The sequence below is a fragment of the Nannospalax galili genome, unplaced genomic scaffold (assembly GCF_000622305.1).
Source record: "Nannospalax galili isolate Female #2095 unplaced genomic scaffold, S.galili_v1.0 scaffold294, whole genome shotgun sequence".
Classification (NCBI taxonomy): domain Eukaryota; kingdom Metazoa; phylum Chordata; class Mammalia; order Rodentia; family Spalacidae; genus Nannospalax; species Nannospalax galili.
Window position 1 is genome coordinate 1342292 of NW_008335053.1, and position 19832 is coordinate 1362123.

The 19832-nt window shown below is 44.9% G+C and overlaps 1 protein-coding gene across 1 annotated transcript in view; it reads left to right on the forward strand.

The window, feature by feature from the left end:
• Nucleotides 1-201: 201 nt before the first annotated feature.
• The window catches only part of Cacna1e (calcium voltage-gated channel subunit alpha1 E), a 409810-nt gene continuing 390179 nt past the window's right edge, over nt 202-19832 (forward strand). Inside the window, exon 1 of the mRNA XM_008829746.3 lies at nt 202-474. Within this exon, the coding sequence (XP_008827968.1) occupies nt 230-474 (245 nt within the window). The 5' untranslated portion in view covers nt 202-229. The remainder of the gene's footprint in view (nt 475-19832) is intronic.

Below are 19832 nucleotides of genomic sequence, written 5' to 3' on the forward strand. Positions count from 1 at the left end.
TCTGCCCACCCTTTCCCCGGCAGAGCAATGTTCTGTGATGGTGCCCGAGATGCGTGGACTGAGCCCAGGCCGAAGGCTGCCGGAACCCGCCCTGTGCCTGGCTGCAGGTGGGAGCCCTGAGCCCGGGGCCAGCAGCCGGCGCCGCCATGTCCTGGCCCTGCCGGAGGAGGAGGCATGGCGGCCACAGCAATGTGCCCTGCTCGAGGCCGATGCCTCCGACGAAGTGGGCATGCTGCCTGCCTCACCCCGCTCCACAGTGGCCGGCTTCGACAACTTCTTCCCGGTGCAGGAGGGCGAGGGCCCAGGTTGGGAGGGCAGCACAGCGCTGGAGGCAGGCTCGAGCCCCTTCCTCCCCGTGAGCCCCGAGGTAATGAAGCGGAGGCGCGGGGGCCTCATCGAGCAGAGGGACATCATCAAGGCCCACGAGGCACACAAGATGCAAAGCACCCCGCAGGCCCGGCGCAAGGAGTGGGAGTGAGTATGGCAGGCGGGTGGGCCCTGGGGACAGGGCTGTCTCAGAGTCCAGAGAGGAGCAGGAGAGGATTTGTCTCCCTATCTGCTAACCCAGGGCTAGGACCCTCCCTGTGAGGTCCCTGTGGTCAGCCCTTGCCCTAACTATCCAGTTTGTAGGTCCTGCCGAACCTCACCGAGCTCTGTCAAATAAGGATGAATAAAGGTTGCATGTCCACCGCCCAACTAACCTGTTTTACTAAGTTCCTAGGGAGAAGGAATTGGGGTCTCTCTCTGTGAGCCATGGAGGATCCATAACAGCATGAGTCACCTGTCTCATGTTCCCCTCAGGAACTGCAACTGCCCTCCTCTTTCTGACTGTGGACTTAGATGCCTGTATTTGGAGCAAATCTCTCCTTAGAGGGGAGGGAAGATATTTACCAGGATGTGCAGCCAGTCATGGCTTCACCCCTGCTCTTTCTGTGTATGCCAGACAGATCTATGTTCTGATTTAGGCCAGTTTGGAAGCATGCCCCTTGAGAATTTAGTATTTTATTCCCAGGAGTCACAAACTAAATGAAAGTAGATTTCCATTTAATTCCAACTGCCCCAGTTTTATACACCATATAAGGACTCTGTTTTGTCTTTCAAGAGTTTATTGTGCATGTTTGCACACTATGCCTTGCATGCCTTTATCTCCTCTTGCCTGACATGGTAGAGTTGTTAAAGTGCAAGGAGACTAGTAACAGGTGTTTTCAATAGTGGTTGTCATGGTGGGATTTACCTTCTTGATTTCTGTGCATGATCTGGATAGTATGCTTGGGAGACATCAATTTGCTGCTCTCTTTCATGTGGATGTTAATTCCTAATAGTTTGTTCATTCATTCGGTGAGCCCTAATGTGTGCCAAGCTCCTGGGATTCAGGAGTTGAGTGTGGCCACCATTCAACAAATGGTATTGTTCATCTCTCAGTGCTGTTAGTTTTTAAAACCTTACAAATCTCTGAGATTGGAGAGCTGGCTCAGCAGTTAAGAGCACTGGCTGCTCTTGCAGAGGACCAGGGTCGAGTCCATAATCCACATGGTGGCTAACAACTGTCTGTAACTCCAGTTCCAGCAGAATCCAATGCCCTCTTTTGACCTCTGAAGGCATTGCACAACACAGATGCATTGTCATACATGCAGGCAATACATTCATACACATTAAAAATAAAAATAAAAAATAAAATATTTATTTAGCCTTACAACTCTCTAAGTGGCAGGAAACATTCTACATACCTTGCATGTACTAACTCCACCATGAAGTAGGTACAATTATGATCCACATTTGACAAATGAGGTACAGGGAAATGACTTTCTCAAGGCCACTTGATAATAACTGCATTGTTATTGCAATTTGATATTGATGAGTGATTTGAACCCTGGCATGCTAGTTCTAGATTTTCTGATTTGAATCATGAGAATATGGTACCTTTTGATCCCATTATATTTCTTTTTTAAAAAATTGTTGAATTTTTGTGTATTTCATATAGAATATGTTAATCATCTTTATATACCCTTCCCCATCTGCACCCTCCCATAGCCTCCACTGGATTTTACGCATTCTGTCCCCATAGTATTTCTTATCTCAACAGGCCATTGAGATGTCTTGGCCAGAGAACTGGAGTTGAGATTGATATACTTGGGACTAAATTCTCAAGGTGACTTAACTAGTGGTGTACCCTCGAGTAAGACATCTCATTATGGCTTCATAAGATGAACAGGAGGAAGTGGATAGCTATGACAGTATTTCTTCATATTCACAAGAAATTAATTGTGTGGTGGTACACACCTCTAATCACAACACTCAAGAAGCTGAGGCAGGAGAATCACCTCAAGTTTGAGGTGAGCCTGGGCTATGTAGTAAGTACTAGACTAGTCAGGGCTATATAGACGAACCCTGTTACAAACAAACAAACAAAAAAACAACAGAAGTATCTTCTACTTCTTTGTCTTATCTTTCTAACAAGACTCTGAAAAATGTGAAAGAAGTTCGTGGAGCTTACACATTGTTCATGTCACTCAAAGTCTGTCTTAGGGTCTACCTTGAGAATTCCTATAATACTTAATACTTTATTATTACTTTTATTTTTATGTTTGAGTGTATTACCTGCATGTAAGTATGTGCACCCATTTCATGCAATTCCCACAGAGGTCAGAAAAGGTCATTGAATTCCCCTGGAACTGGAGTTATGAATAGTTGTTAACTGCCATGTGGATGCTGGGAATCAAACCCTGGTCCTCTGCAAGAACAGCCAGTGCTCTTAAATGCTGAGCTATTTCTCCAGTCCCCATGAGAATTCCTATAATACTTAATGAAGAACTAGCTATACCATAATTAGCAATGTGTAAAAGTCTTTGATTCATTTCTTTAAGATCAACTTGCTAATGGAGGGATATCAGGGTTCATATCCAGCCACCTATCTGGGGTGTCAGTAAGAATGGTTAGGAGACTATTTTCAGTTGTGCAGGAGCATTGGGAGGTGAAGCAGGGAAGATACATCAATGGCCTGGGGATGTGTCAGTCTTTAGGAATGTAGCAGTAGAGGAGGAGCTCACAGAGGAGATGAGGAGAATGGTGGAGGAGGTGGGAAGAAATGCAGAGAAGGAAATGCAGAGAGTCTACGGGCAAGCAGTGAGAAGAAAAGTATTTTCAGAAGGAAGGCATCATCACCTGTATAGGATATGCTGGGAGGCCAAAAGAGATGAGGATGGAGGAGATACTGGTTTTGGCAATATGAAAATGACCTTGAGTGATGGAGTTAGAAAGCTGACTAGAACGGGTTGATGAGAAAGTGGAAATGATGGAGACAGTGATGTTGCCTCCTGTGTCTGGGCTCCCCCAACACTTACAGCTTCATCCCAGTAGTCTGTACCACCATGGCTGCCCATCCCTAGATTCTTTTATGGCTTTGAGTTACTTCCAACTCTCTCTAACTCTCTAAATCCCAATATTACACTGTCTAGAACTTATACTCCAACATTAGCAAAATCTTCTAACCTCCCTTCCCTTTTTCTTGCCTTTCTGTTCTCTTTTCTCCCCATTTCCCCCTTTTGTCTCTCTGTTTCTTTCTTTCATGAGGTGTTATACAGCTGGCTTGGCTTTGAACTCTTATTCCCCCTGCCTCTGTCTCCCGAGTATGGGGGGCTACAAGTGTGTGTAACACGTGCCATCTCATAATCCTACTGGCTCTTCTTAATTGCAGTCAATGACAGAGTCTAGTCCCTCCTTTCATTCTAGGAAGATTTTAGCTCTTGATTTACTGCCTCCTTCCCCAGTTCTTCACATGCCAGGAGTGTTTGCTAGTTTCACTGCCCTTGTAGGTGTCTGTTCCTGTGCCTTGGGCTCTTGGCTCTTTAAGATCTCCTCAGCATTTTTGCCTCATTGCATCTTGGTTCCGTGATTTTACATCTTTGTCATAACTACACTGATCCATCATCTCAGTTTCAAGCCTCCTTCTGCCTGATCATCACCTTTTTCTGTCCAGTGAGCTCCCATTAGTGCTCACAAGATTCCTTGATCCCACTGCACCCATAAGACATTGATCCTAGTATGTTTTTGCTGTTCCCATCGCTCACCCTGTACTTACTTCCCATCCTATCAAATTAAATTATATTAAAGACACAAAATGTTTTCCAGAGGAAAATGGTGACCTTTCGCTTGAGATCTCCTACCCTTTACATTCTTTCTTCCACTAGTTTCTAAAAGAGAAACAGTTGTCAGCAAAGGTTAAAGATGCCTGATCTCTCTCAGTTGGTCTATCTAGTCTGCTTCATGCTTCACCACCACCACCATCATCATCATCATTACTTCTGTCAATACTTGGACATTAGATGTCTAGGACCTGTCCTGTTCCCACCAAGGCTTATTTCCCAGTGATCTCACTGGCCCCATTTATTTAGCTGCATCATATATTGGTGCTTCCTCCCTTTTATTTCTAAGATGCCATCCATGATGCCTAGTACTTTCCAGTTCCCTTTGGCTCTCCTTTCAAAATGTATTGCATCTCTTTTCATCCATTCTACCATAAGCTCCCTGCTTCAAGTTGCCTTTTTAAAATTTCTATTCAAGAAACACTTAGATGGTCCTCCCTAGATATTAAGCACTATTCTAGATATCATCCAAATATAAATTCATTTATTCTTGTGATAATTGAATGAAAATGTTACCATTATTATGTCAGTTTTGTGTCATCATGACAAAATACCTGAGAGAAATCAACTGAAAGGATGAAACATTTATTTTAGCTCAAGGTTTCAGAGATTTTGGTCCATGGTCTCTTGGAACAGTTGCTTCTAAGCCTGTGGCAAGGCCATACATCCTGGCAGAAGTTCATGGTAGAGGAAGGCTGCTCACCTTATGATGATCAGGAAGCAAGACATTTATAATGGTGCCCCTCCCTTCAAACTATTAAGCTGTGAATGTATGAATGGACTGATCCATTCATGAGGTCAAAGATCCAATGGCCACCCAAAGGCCCACCTCTGAGCGCTGCTGCACTGGGGACCAAGCCTTCAGTATACAAGCCTTTGGAGGTAGGCACTGAAGAGCAAGACCATAACAATTATTATTTCTACTTTTACTGCTGGGGCACTGAATACTTAAGTATTGTTTCCAAGAGAATTAATTTGATTACCTCTTAAACAGCCTCCCTATTTCCACCCTTCCTTGCTAGCGTCTATTTCCCTCTTGGCAACTAAACATTCTTTTTTTTTCTTTTTTAAAAAAAAATTTTACAAAAACTTTGAGAATTTCATACATGCATATAAGATGTTTTGATCAAATCCATGCCCACTCCCTCCCCTCCAACATTCCCCCCTCTGAAGAGGTAACCCTAAAATCTTTTAAGGATTAGATAACAGCTCCCAAATACTTTTGACATTTTTGGCCTTTGGAACAGAGTATGTTGTTAACAGGCTCAAGGACGTTTTGACTTTTAGCCAAGAAACTGGCTACATTTCTTTGGGGTCTTTTTACCCTAACTGCCTAGCCAATTCCTACCATCTATTCTTCTCACACCGGTTGTGGTTGTGGTGGCGCATGCTGGTAGGATATGCTGAAGAGGCAGAGGCAGGAGGATCGTGAATTCTTTCTTTTTCTATCTCTTCAGATATACAAAGGAGTTGGAAAGACCTGTATGGAGTTTCTGTCAGTCTTTAGCCATGTGTCACAGCAGCTCTCAGCTCAGAACCCCGTGGTGGTTTCCGACCTCACAAATCACAGCCCTTCACATGTCCTGTGAAGGCCCGCACTATCTCTTTCCTACCTCTTGCCCCCAGCTCCCTGTGCTCCCAGAGAGGACGTGGCTCCAACTTGCATTCTCAGTTTCCTCCGTCCCCCTGCTCTAGCTATGTCTGCCTCTGCCACTGCTTGAAGAGGTCCTGATCATGCTCACCTTTGGCTTGGTGGATCCTTTTACCTACACTGCTCTTCCCCCATCTACCTGTACAGCTCGTCCTTCGCTGCCCAGAGGGACCTCCTGATCATTCATACAGAATACAACATCCCCACCCACCATCTCCTTTTTGTTTTATATCATTTTTCATCATAGCTTTTGCTTCCCCAGCACACAGACACACACATTTTGCACTGGAGTGTAACCAGGAATGCTGTCTTATCTGCAGGGTGAGGACAGTATCTGATATGTGATTAGCTCATGATAAGTATTTATTGAAGGAATGATAATAATGTATGGGGGTAGGGGGAGGTGCAGCTGGCTTCCAGGGAAGTTGGCAGCTGAGTTCCCTGGGTCAGCCATGCTGTGTGGTTGTACAGGCTGCAGACTCCATCTGAACAACCAGTAAAGGAAGTGAGGAGCCTTCTCTGCCTTCCTCCTCGGGGCTTCTAGAACCCCATGTCTATTGCCTTCTGGCTTCTGACTTGGGTTCTGTAAACAGCATCCTTCTGGTCCTTTCTCAGGGCATGGATTTGCTGCAGTAGGGAATCAGGAAGCCTTCTCTGCCAGCTTGGCTCCTCCCAGGGCCTTGTCCTCCACCCACACAGCTGACAGCCCACTACTGTATGTACAAGCACACATAGACACACACACACAGACACACATACAGACAGACAGACACACACACACACACACACACACCCCACACACACACATACACACAGAGAGCCAATTTTACAAATCCCACTTCCTTGGCACCAAGTCAGGACTCTGGTGATACATGAGGCATACTAGAAACCAACTTGGGAATTTCCCATATCCTGTTGCCTGTAGTGGGCTGAGCTAGTTGCTGGCTGGGGAAGGGTTGAGAGAGGAGGAGGATACCCAGAGTAACAGCCTGTTTCCTATGGAAGTACTCCAGGTGCTTTCTAAAGACAACTGTTCATCTGTTATCCAATGAAACAGGTTATCTAGTACAGAGTGGTTTTTTCCAAAGAACCTATTAAGAGATTTCTTCAGGCCTGGTGTATGGGTTATAAAGACTTGTAGGTTAATACTTCTTGTATACTAAGGTTTGTAACTTTAACAAGTACCATGAGACCATGTTTTAGTAATGAAGTTCTTTAATATAATTCTCTCCAGCTTATACAATGTTTTCATATATACTATTCATCTGATCCTTACAGTGACCACATACACTAACTGTTACTATTCCTAATTTATAGAAGAGAAAAATGAGGCCCAAAGTGAGAGATAGTGCTAGGTCAGGAGCCTGTCTTAATGATGACTATTGCCATTGATTGAGCACTGGCTATGTGCTAGATGCTTTGCATGTATTATTTATACTAATGCAAATAATAGGTACTATTATAAAGAACAGAAACATTTCATACAGAACTATTATTACATATAGGTTTGGAAGAAAGGAAATTATGTGTAACTTTAAGGTCTGCGTAGGCTGGCATGACTTACTCTATGAAGAGGGAAGTGGTATTTCCATAATCATAGTAGTTATCACACTATATTGTAATTGCCTATTTACATGTCTGTTTCCCCCTCTAGTCTGTGTGCAGAGAAGTCTGTCTGCTCTCCACAGTGTCTCCATCACTTAGCACAGTGCCTGGCACATAATAGACATGCAATAGATGTTTGAGAAAAGAAAATATAAAACACTGCTATTTTATACATTGGGAACTAAGTCTTAAAGATGCTAAACAACTTGTCCCTTACGAGAGAACCTGGGATTCACACCAGGTCCTCTGACCCCACAGCTGTGCTTATTCTGTTAAAGCATCCTCTGGGTTTCAGTGTCCCCTGCAATGACTAGTATTGCTCTAAGGAAGTGGCAGGAATCTTCGATCACCCCCCACATGTGTGTGTTGTGGTGGTGGGGTATATGGTATATGCACATGTGTGTGTCCTGTGCATGTGATGTCACTCCTGCTGTTTCACTCTCTAACTGATTCCCTTGAGACAGAGTCTCTCACTGAACCTGGAAGTAGATTGTGGCCAGCAAGTCCCAGTGATCCTCCTCTCTCTTCCCTCCAACTTGTGGAATTACAAGCATTGTGTGCAGCTGTGTCCAGCTTTTCTTTAATGTGGGTTCTGGGGATTCAAACCCAGGTCCTCATGCTTTTGCAGTAAGCTCCCTTACATGCTGTGTCACCACCCCAACACCCAAATCTTTGCCTCTTGTAGCCAAATTCTTGCCTGGTATCTCTGTACTGTTGCCCAGCATCTGAGATAGAACATGACTGGAACAAATTTCCTCATCCTTTTCTAACCCAGTTTGTCCCCCGTGGTTTCTCCTTCTCTCAGGACACAGTACAGTTGATCCAGTTGCCCAAGCAAACAGTCTCGTTATCTTTTATTTCTCTTTGTCTTTTCCCTCATTCCTGGCCAGTTAGCAAGCCCCGTTGACACCATCTCTCAGACATGTGCCACAGGCAAATCCTCCAGCCTCATTGTTGCCAACCATTTCTAAGTCACTGTCACTTGGACCTTCATAGTGGTCTCCTAACTGGTCTCTCCCCTTGTATCCTTGTTTCCCTGGAATCAGAGAATATGTCCATCACAGGCCACTTCACAAACGGACAGCTTCCCTTTGCATCAGAGGATGATCTGTATTTCTGGCTCTGGCTTTTCATCCGCCCCGTCTGGTCTGTGCCTGACTGCTTGCCCTGACCCTGTCATGCTCTCACTTTCTGCATTCCTGGCAGCAGTCTGCTTTCAAGCCCAGACTGAGTCTCCTTACGTTTCCTCCCTGTTTCCATCCTTTGTTTAGCATGTTCTTTCTTCAGATCTTAACAGAGTCCATTCACTCGTCATTTAGGCCTTAGATATCTCCTCAGAAAGAGTGCTCTCACCACACAGTCTACAATAGATATGTGACTGCATGTCTTGTCACCATTTTCAGCTGGCTGCTTCCTCAGACAAGTGTCAGAGTCACGGGGAAGTGGCATTTACTCCCTGGTCTGATCCTCCCCCGAGGGCTGTTCATATGCCCAGTGCCATTACCGAGAGCAACATCTGTAGTTAGTATTTGTGAGTGAATGGTATGCTGATAATTATGAACTAGATCCTCACATGGCCTCTGTCATCCCCAGCCATATTGTCAGGTCTGGTTCAGGACACCAGGTGTGGACCTCACGGGTTGAAAGCAAGGCTGCCTAAGTGTAGATTGTTAGGCATTTTCCTTCTTTCTGTCTCAATTTGATCATTATAGAATGTTGTCTTTGATTTTAAGCAAAATATTTAGCCCTCTGAATCTCATTTTCCTCCTCTGCTAGATGAGGAAAGAGTATATAGATTAGTACTATCATCTGTACTCTAATATTTTTATACTAATACAATACCAAAGAATATTACAGATGGGTATAGAAACCTGTTTGAACTGCCTTGTAGAAGAAACAGCATGCAATGCTCTTGGCCCACTATGTGGCCATTTCCCCAGTGTCTGGTTCCTCAATTTCACTATCACTTGCCATTACCATCTGCTGTGGGCATCCAAAGGGTGCTGAAGCACATGGAGCAGTGACTGACTCAGAGTTGAGGTCTGTGAAGACACCAATGGATCTCAGCAGCACGTGGGTGGGCAGATGTGGAAATGCACAGTGACAGTCACAAGGAGGCAATCCATGCATATCAGCAGTTACCATCAGCACCATCCAATTACTACAGAGGCAAGGGAACCAGGGAGTAGGAGTCCTGAGAGGTTAGGCAACTGGCTGATGGTGCTTCACAGGAACCATTCCTCTGTGATAATCAGTGCCCTGTGAGTCCCACCCTACTTCTGTTTCATCTGCCCTGCTTCTATGCTGACTTGGGGGACAATAAGAAGTGGGCAGCCAGATTGGGAGGAAAGACAACTCAAACATCCAAACAACATTCTCACAAACATTTACACTATGTTCAACATCCCCACAAATTCTGTGGGAAACATACATCTTTACCTTGAGGTTTAGGCCAATTTTTTTCCCTGGCCTTTGAAAAGCAGCATACCCCTTCAGGTCTAGTTGCATGTGCTGCCACCTGCTGGCAAAATAGGCACAACTTGGTTTCCTTCTTAGACTACTAGTATCTGTGTAAACCATTGCAGCAGAGATGTGGGGAAGAATTTAGTTAAATTAAAGCCCTTTGTTGAATGATATGATATCTTAAATCCATCTCAAGTTGTCTGCTTAGGGGAGGCTAGGAGTTCTCCAGGTCACTTCAGTTTTCACCAAACCCTATTGTTTATCCTGGGCTAGATTCACCCATTTGGATGACAGGCTGGCCCTGAGGGGCCCTGAGTTTGCAGCCCTGTAAGGTCCAACTCCCTCCCTCAAAGGGGAAGCATTTGGGATCCTAGCGTTGTATAATAGGGCTTGCAAAAAGCAGGACAGATGCCAACAGAACACAGAAATTGTGAGCCTTTAACACTCTGTTATCTCTAGCCAGCAACACATTTGAGAGCCACCAGCCAAGAAGAGACCTGCAGCATATGACTTGCTTTCTTGGGATTCTGAGCAGAACAGGAAGGTACAGAGAATCTAGGGACCAGGCTCCCCGCAAGAACTGACACAATTTGAGTGAGTCCTGAGGATTTGCTTTAAGATAGGTCTTTGGGGGCTGGGAAGATGGCTCAGTTAGTAAAGTGTTTGCTGCACAAGCATGAGGACCCAAGTTTGATCCCTAACTCCCATATAAAAAGCTGGGCTTGTATGTGCCTGTGATTTCAGTACTGGGAGAGACAGGAGGATCTCTAAGGTTCACTGGCCAGACCACTTAGCCTAGTTGTGAGCTCCAGTTTCAGTGAGAGACCTTGTCTCAAAAATAAGGAGGAGAGCTACTGAGGAAGGAACCTGATGACTTCTGTCCTCCATGTGTACACCCACACATGAACATGCACACACACACATGCACACTCACAGAGGCCTTTGGTTGGCAACTTCGGTATACTTGAATTTTCTTTACTTGGTTTTGAAGGATTCAAAACAAGGGCCTATTTGTAGGCCTGAACTCTAGTGACTTTTCCTTTCCATAATTCCTGCCCCCCCCCATCCCGCTTCAAACCACAGTTCTGAAAACTTTCCCTCTAGAGAGGAGGGCGAGGGAATAATCCTGATGTAACCTGAAGCCGTGCAGTTTTGATTCTCAGCAGTGAACCCTTCCTTAGATCCCTCAGCACTGGATAAGAAGGGTTCCTGCTCAGGGGCTTGGGACTCTTGTCTTTCAAGAGGCACAAGTACCCAGGTATGGTGGCTCACACATGCCATTTTAGCATTCAGGAAGCTGAGGTGGAAAGATCTACAGCTTGAGACTAGCCTGGATTACATAGTGTGACCTTATCTAAAAAACCAGAATGAAAAGAAAAGAAAAGAACAAAGGACTAAGAAGCATGTGTGCCCGGCCTCTCTGCTCATTTGCTGAGGCTATGGGTGCCCTGGGAGAAAGCACGTGTTTTCATCTTTTCCATTGCAAGACACCCGAGAACCAAGGGAGCATGAGATCTTGCCCAGTTCTTTATTCTAAAGGTCAAGACTGGAAGGAAGGCTGGAGAGAGGAGTCTGTGATCACAACCTGTGCTCAGAACCCTGTCTGCCTCATGTGTGCCATCGACTTTGGTGTGGCATGTACTTTTTCTGTACCATCTCTCTTGTCCCCACTCAGCCTGTGTGGGCCTTACCTTAGTATCATCAGAAGGAACACCTTCAGCATTCTAAATATATCAAGATTCTGTCCCCAGTCACCTTTCTGAACACCACCAACAAAAAATAAATGGTAAAAGTGACGCCCTCTACTGCCAACTGCACAAGAAGTCATATTTTCCCACTGAAGAAATGGTTTTGTTCTTATATGGTGTCCCCAAGTGGTTATTTCTGTGCATTGCAGCCATAGTCTTGGAAGTTTTTTTCCTAATGCCGCAGTCTGATCTGAGAGGTTTGGGGCAGCATAGAGGCCACCCATCAAATGACAGGCCAGGAAGTAGAAGCCAGAAGGCTTTTGGAGAGTCTTGGCAGAGCAGGTAAGCACCAGTTCAGGGGTTCCCATCTCAGCCAGGGTTCCGCCACCCTTCACCAGCCTGCATCAGTTTTCCATCCTGCTCCTGAAAGCTCACCTGGGTGCCTGTGCTACATGGAGAGAGTCCAGAGAGAAGATGAGGACATCTCTTGGATATGACAGGATGGAGGAAGACACAGTAGGAACACAGTGCTGAACTGTGAACAGAGCTGAAGGAATCTGCTTTGAACTTTGGGCTTTGGGGGTGAAAAAAAAAAAACTGTTACAGACACATACATACAGGGTTGCAACATACCTACAAACTTCCAGGCACTGAGATAAGCAAGATGGTTAAGAACATCAGCTCACAGTATCATTTGAGAAAGCTGAGGTATAGTCACCTGTTGGCCTTTAGGCTTGGGGTTCTCTCCTCTCCTCTCCACACTGGGTGTCCCTTCTGCTCACTGGTCTTCAGTCTGGCCCGCTCCTCTCTTCCTCCTCTTCTGTTTGTGGACCTTTCTCCACATTTTTCTTCCTCTGAATGGAGGAAGGAGGAATGCCTGCAATGTTTGCCTCCTCCTTTCCTTCTACCTCTTGCCCAGGGTCCCTTGCAGACTCTCTGCAGCAGTGCTCAGGGTCTGCTACCTAGCTGCATTATGCTTACTCAGTGCTTTAAGATGAGCCTCATTACCTGCTGTGCTTAGTGACAGAAGCCTCCATCCCTGCCCCCAGACTTACAGAGAAGGCAGAGTAAGGCTTTGTTCTTAGAATGGGTCAGGACTGTGGTTAGTTCTGGAGACAGTGTGAATTGGGGTGGGGAGAGTGTGGGCCTGATGTAACTGGGTATATACTGGGGTCAAGTCCAACTTTATATCCTTGTCGCCACTGATCTCAGCCCTCCCAGGCTACCATCCACTGCTCTTGCTCCCCTCTCTCATCTCTACTGCCTAAACTGTAAAGCACAGCTTGTTCCTCCCTTCCCCCTTCCTTCCCTTTTCTCTGTCAATAAAGTGAACTCACACTAGACCTAGAGGTCGGCGATTTGTTTTTGTTCTTTTATTTAAAAATAATGACAGTAGGGGCTGGAGAGATGGCTTAGCGGTTAAGAGCACTGACTGCTCTTGCAGAGGACCTGGGTTCGATTCCCAGCACCCACATGGCAGCTATGAACCGCCCTTAACTCCAGTTCCAGGGGAATCTGAAGCTCTCTTCTGACCTCTGCGGCATTGAATGACATGGGTACACGCACCTACATGCAGGCAATACACTCATACACATAAAATAAAAATAAAATAAAATATTTAAAAAAATAATGACAGTATAGGGTGGGCATCTTTCCTTGGTAGTTTCTTGAGAGGTGTCCCTAATGTCTCTTTAAGGCTACATAGTATGCCTGAGCATGGCTCAAGCAGGCTTTATCAGAGGGAGTCACCAAGGAAAACCTACGATGTGAATTTGTATTTCTGTAGGATCAATTCCTAGGAGCAGGTCTGTGGAGGAGCCTTCTCCACTGTGCCCTCACTCCCTTACCCCAGGCCTGCTGCTGTTCCCAATACCCCTCTGCAACTCAGCCTCACATTGAAATGTGAACTTTCACTGTCTGTGTTATCTCTCTGGTCCCACAGGAGAGGCTGAATGAATTAATAATACACCAGCAGGAAACAAAGAGATGGAGCCATTAATTGTCAGTGTGCCTAACCTCTCAGGGCCACTAATTAGCACAGGGACAGCTTTGGTTTTATCCTGAGCCAGGGCCATGCTTCAGGAATGCTTGTGGCTCAGCTGTGGCATCTGGAACAAAGGGGTAGCCCAGGCCCTCCTGGGTGGGTGGCAGTTGGATTGCTGAATTTAGAAGTGCCTTCAGGGGACCCTGGGTCCCTCTTGGCAGTGGAAAGATGAGCTGGGGTGAGGGCAGGGTTGTGGAACGCTAGTGTCTGGGTGGAGCTGGATGGTGTGTGCAGTGTTCTCGGTCCCAAGAGCTGGATTGTGGTTCTGGTTCCTGCCATAGGTGAGTGACTCTTGCCAAGCTATGTTGGGCATAATTGTCTGAGGAAGATGCACTGCTCTCTAACCACAGACTCCTGGGATGGTAAGCTAGCCTCTACATCACACATAAACTTCCTGGAGGGTAACATGAAATCTGACACTGTGGCAATGGTAGGCTCATAGAAAGGGGCTCATGAATTGTTTCTTTAAGGCAAGCTGCCACCAAGAAGCTGTGCGATCTTGGCCAAGCCTTTTCATCTCTCTGGACTCTGTTTGAAATGCCAATTAGAGGCATTCATCATTTCTCTGTAGTGTGGCTTAGTGGTTAAGAACACATGTCGTAGGTCCTGTTTTGCAATCCTGGCTATAGTCCCTAGAAGCTGGGAAGTTTTGTTTCTTCATTTTTTGAATAGGACTAAGAATAATTTGGTACTAAAGTGAGCTCTAGTCTGATGACATCATCCTCCTGTCCCCCATCTGTAAAATGACAGGTAGATGCCAGAGAAATTCTTTTAGGATAACTGGGTGGGACTCAAACCCATTTTTCACCTTTATTTTTCTTCTTTTTTCTTTTAGAGAGAGTTTCATGTATCCCAGGCTGGCCTCACACTTACTATATATCTGAGGATAGCCCTGAACTTCTTCTGATTGTCCTGCCTCCCACCTCCTAAATGCTAGGATAATGGACATACACCATCACCTCTGGTCTATGTGGCATGGGAATAAAACACAGGGCTTTATGCATGCTAGGCAAACACTCTACCAACTGAGCTATATCCCCAGACTCACCTCCCACTGTCTAAGTCCTTCCTTCCCTTCTCTGTCTTCCCATGGAGCTACTTAGGGGGTCACATGACCAGAGAATCATTCTTTTCTATTCACAGGTAGAGCCCCCAGCTTCTCTGCTGGCTGTATCTTGGCCAAGGGTAGGTTCTGTCAGGTCCCTCCTCTCTCCTCCTGTGGCTAGGAAACTTGGCCTGGCCTTCCTCCCACTTTGCTCCTAGCGCTGATGCCATACTACTATGGGGGAAGTAAGGCTGCTTGCTGCAGATTTGTCTTCTGGAAAACAGACGGAGGCAGGGGGTAGTGTGCAGATTTCATATAATCCCTGGGGTAGCAGAGGGTTGGGGAAGGAGTGGGATTGAGCAATAGGAGGTATTGTGCTCTAATGCTCACATCAAAGGCCTCAGGTGGCCTCATGGGAAAGGGAGGGAGCTCCAGTGATCTTCCTGAATTGTCCCAAGTTAGGACAAAGAAACCAAGTTTTTGGTCCTTCATCTACCAGTCCTTCGTCCACTGGATGCAGACTGCCCCAACATAGTCTCATGACCTTGGGCTAAGCAGCCAACCTAAAGATGGTTGATACTTGTGTGCTAGGATCCCTGAGACTGGGGGCAAGGATTTCCCAGCCCAGAATAGAGATGGCAGCACATCAATGCATCCATTTTGGGCCTTAGAGGCTGTTGGCTTGCAGATCCTGTGCTCTGAGTGGGGAAGAACCTTGCCTCTGTTCAGAGGGAGGGTCTGCAGCTTTATCCAACTGGAACACCAGAAGCATTTGGGACACTAGCTAGGACTTGCTCCCCTGAAATGGTCTTTGTTTGGGGTTCTTGCCTCTCTGTTCCAACCTCACTTCATACCTCTGTAGAGATGACTGGAACCACTCAATAGAGGGTCTGAGTCTTTCCCCCTTTAGTCAGCAGGGATCATCTGCTCAGCTCTGCCATCGATGGCTCCTCTCAAGATGTTTGAGACAGCAGAATCAGTGCAGGTGGAATGGGTATGATTGATTGTTCCAGAGCCTCGAACTTCTTCATCTTTCTCAACTTGAGAATATCAACGCCTCTGGGTTGAGAGGGGCTTAATATCGCCATGACTAATGCTTCTTCTTGGTCTCAGTTTTGCATTTCCCAGCTTGCCTGGAGAGAAAGAACAACCACTGACACAGTGACCCTGCCTTCTTCCACTCCCAGTTTATTTCAAAACTGTGAGTACCTACAGACCAGCCCTCAATTAAGATTCAGACATGGGTCATCTGAGGTGGAGTTTGGGCATGTATATTAAGCTCTTCAGGTGATTGTTTTGGTAGCACCTGGCCCAGCTCTGAGGCTGCAGTGTGGCTGAGCTCCTGATACTACCCAGCATGATCATCTCCATTAGGACAGAGTGGGCCACCTGAGATCGTCTCCTGAGGACCACGGCATCTTCTCTGGGAATTGGCTACTTTTCTGGGACATTCTGGATCTTTGTACCTGTAAAATAAAGAAAATAGGGTGCAGGGCTCACTGGGCCATAATTTAAGTACTATAGGCCGAGTCTTGGGGTCATGGAGGTAGGCGAGCCTTACCTAGATTTGAATATACTTTCACCTTACTATTTCTTAGCTGGCTGATTGTGGGCAAAATGCTTAGCCTTCCTGAACCACACTTTCATCATCTTTAGGACAACATGTGCCTTGCAACAGTTCTATATACCTCAAATAATAACACCATCACTGGCCAGTTGCTACAAGTAATGGGAAAGGCTCAAGGGGATTAAGTGTCTTGCCCCAAATCACAGAGTCAGCTGGGATTGAGTCCACATTTTCATTTACCTTTCCACTTTGCAGAAGGTAGACTTTGCCATGCTGCGTGACTATAAATAAGGTCCTCAGCTAGCTCAGGCACTAAAACTCTGCCACCAAAGAATAAGGCTGTTTATGCTTATCTTTCCATGGACTCAGCAGTTGTTAGACCTTTTGTTCTGGTGACCTTTCTAGACTTATGGACTCCTCTTGGAATCCCAGGTAATCTGTTGACCCCCTTACTCATTGCCAGAAACTCCCCACCCCACACACCACCATGAACAATTTTTCCTATAGTTTATTGATTACATTGCATATATAAAACAAAAATAAATTCTAAAGAGGTATGACTCTTGTTTAACTTTTCAATTTTGCTTTAAAAATAAAAATTCAACTTATGCAAGGATAACAAGAGCTAAATTTAAGCTCTACTTCAAAGTTTTGATTTCCCTGAGTGAGAAGCTGAGGTTGCAAAGTGAGTTTTAGTATGGCAGTGTAGGTTGCTTTTCCTGTGCTGTTGCTCTTGATGGTAGCTCTTACTCTGAGACTTAGACATGAGTAACTTCATTACTTTTAAAGATATCCATGACTCTAGACATTTCCAAATGAGATTCCCCAATTGAGATGGCATTGGTATGTTTTAAATCAATGCAAGAGATTAGCTGATATCTAGGTCTGGAGGTTCTAGGTGGTTCCTAACAAGCTAGCTACTAAGTCCTTCATGACTTGCTCCAGGGCACCAGACATGCCAGTGATCCTGAGTAACTGATGTTACTTGACAGAGGGGTCCTGTTTATTTTTTCCCCCACTTTGTTCCAAATCACAAAACCATTGAGCCTTTACCAAATGTATTGTTTCAAGGGTGTCTGCAGTTGCATTGGGCTTATATTGCTTGATAACTTGCTAGGTTCTTTAGGACCAAGTGTTTGCTCTGGGGTAAATCTGAGATTTGGGAAACTCCCTACATTTTAAAATGGGCTTTTCTCTTAAAGTCATTTCATACCTTGTGACAGGCAGATAGGAGATGCATTGTTGGCTCCTGTATTAGAAATTGTATTTGACTTTTGAGCATGTTGACCTGAGGATCAAATTGTGTTTTTATTTTTCTCATTTACATGAATTCTGGAGGAGGAAGCCTGGGCCTGGTGAGGTTGTTCTAGGATGTCATCAGGGTTTTTCCACTCAGCCATCTCAGTATCTTCTCATCTCAACATCCCAAGTGGTAGGTTTATGTTCCACACTGTGAGCAGTATGTCTAGAAAGAGGAAGAACATCAAAGGGCAAAGGTAGCATGGTAGCGAAGTCAGACCCTTTTGAAGAACTTTCTTTCTCTCCAGCTGCACCTGGTAACTTCCCATGATGTCTCTTTGGCCTGGTCTGTGTTATATGACATCTCTTAACTGAAGAGGATGCTGGAAAATGTAGTTCAATTAGGAAAGCTTTCAGCCATCTCTTCCAGAATCAAGGCTCCATTAGGAAGGAAGGAGAGACAACAATTGGGTAGGAAACTCCCAGTCTCAGCTATAAGAATCTTGACAAGTGCAAGAAACTGTAGCTTTGCTTCTTTATATTTCACCATGAAAGCAAAACCAAAGCAAGCAAGCGTTGGCCTCTGCAATTTTCCAACTTCATCTAGAGCTAGTATAAACCTAGCTAATATAAAGGTGTACGGGAAAAACACCAGGATCTAGTTTGTTTTTTATTACTGAGAACATTGAGACCTCATTCTATGGTGATAGTTATGTGTGGGCTCTACCTATGAAACATTCCCTACCACCTGTGGTACTTTGAATGTGAATTATCCCCCATAGTTCAAGTATTTGAGTACTTGATCAGTTGCTGGTGCTGTTTGGGGAAGGTCATGGAACCTACGGAGGTGTGGCCTTGTTGGAGGAAGTGTCACTGGGGGTAGATTTTGAGAGTTCATAGCCTTGTCATGTTTCCAGTTTTGCTCTCTCTGCTTCCCCTGTGTGCTTGAAGGTGTGAGCTCTCAGCATCCTGCTCTCGCCACCTCCACCATCATGCCTCCCTGCCATCATGGACTCCTACCCTTCTGGAACCATAAGCCAAATAGACTCTTCCTTCTATAAGTTGTCTTGGTCATGGTCACAGCAACAGATAAGTAACTTCGCCTCACAAACTTGCCTGGCTGAAACAATGAGTGAATGAAACATTCAAAAATATCCCCACAGAGACAGCTTTCAAAGTCACAAAAAAGTCAATAGGGAAAAATTTTAGTCACTCCAAGTTTGCAGAACATCAGATGACAATAACCCTGATTTCCATAAACTAAGTAAATATGCTATTTAAACACCCCTAGAGTGAAGCCTTCAACATATATGTTGGGTGAGGGAACAAGGGGATGATTTTGGTGTTAAGATCTCTGTGTGTTGGTGTCATCATTTTTATTAACTTGCTGTGTGTCTTCCACTAACTGGTTCTAGCTGCTTAGCCATCTCTAGCCCAATTTTGTAATCTGTAAATTGAAAGGGTTAGTCTTGATCTCGCTACTTCTGATGTTATTTGAGCCATAAATGTAGGGCACCTGTATAAAGTTTTTAGTAGTCACATTATAAGAAGTAGGTCAAATTAATAATATATTTTGTGTAATCCAATATATCAAAATATTACAATTTCATTATAGAACCAGTAAAATTATCTTATCTTTTCATATGGAGCCTCTGAAATCAGTTCATGAATTGTCCTCACAGTTTATTCCATTGACAAACACACTCAAGTGCCCATCAAGAGCACTTAGCTGCAGGCTGCTGTTGTGTATTGTGCTGTTTGGATGAGGTTTCTCCCAGTGCTGGCCCCATGAGGCTCTCTATGCAGGTACCTGACATTCTTTCCTGACACAGTGCTAATGCTCTTGGCCCCATCTGCTAGATGTCACACAGTCTAATCTGGAGCTTGCCTCCCTCAGGTGCTCTTGGAGCACACCCTTCTTCCCCATCCCTTTCTCCACTATTACCTCTCTGTTCAGTGCCTTCTTCATTTGTAATTAGGTCTGTCCTGCTTTTCATAGGTTAAGGACTCTCCAGTATGTCTTGTGTGTTCCTGGTACCCAAAGAAATGCCATTGGCAGTCTCCCCAGATTCCTTTGTTGGAGCTGTTTAGTGCTCTCTCAGTTTCGTGTTCCATTGCCTTTAAACTTTAAAATGCAATAACATAGATTTTTTTCTCATTAGAAAAGACATGCTTTGGGGGGAGACAATTGGAAAACATTAGCAGGGAGAAGAAGAAAAAAAAATCACTTATAATTTACTCCCATTCAACCACTGATGACATTTTGCTATGCTTATCTCCAGTCTCTTTCTAAACATTATCTAGAAATAAAAATATGTTTTTAATTTATTTTTCTTAAGTTCTTGTAGAACATACACCTTTCTGTTTTGTTTCTTCTTTTCATTATAT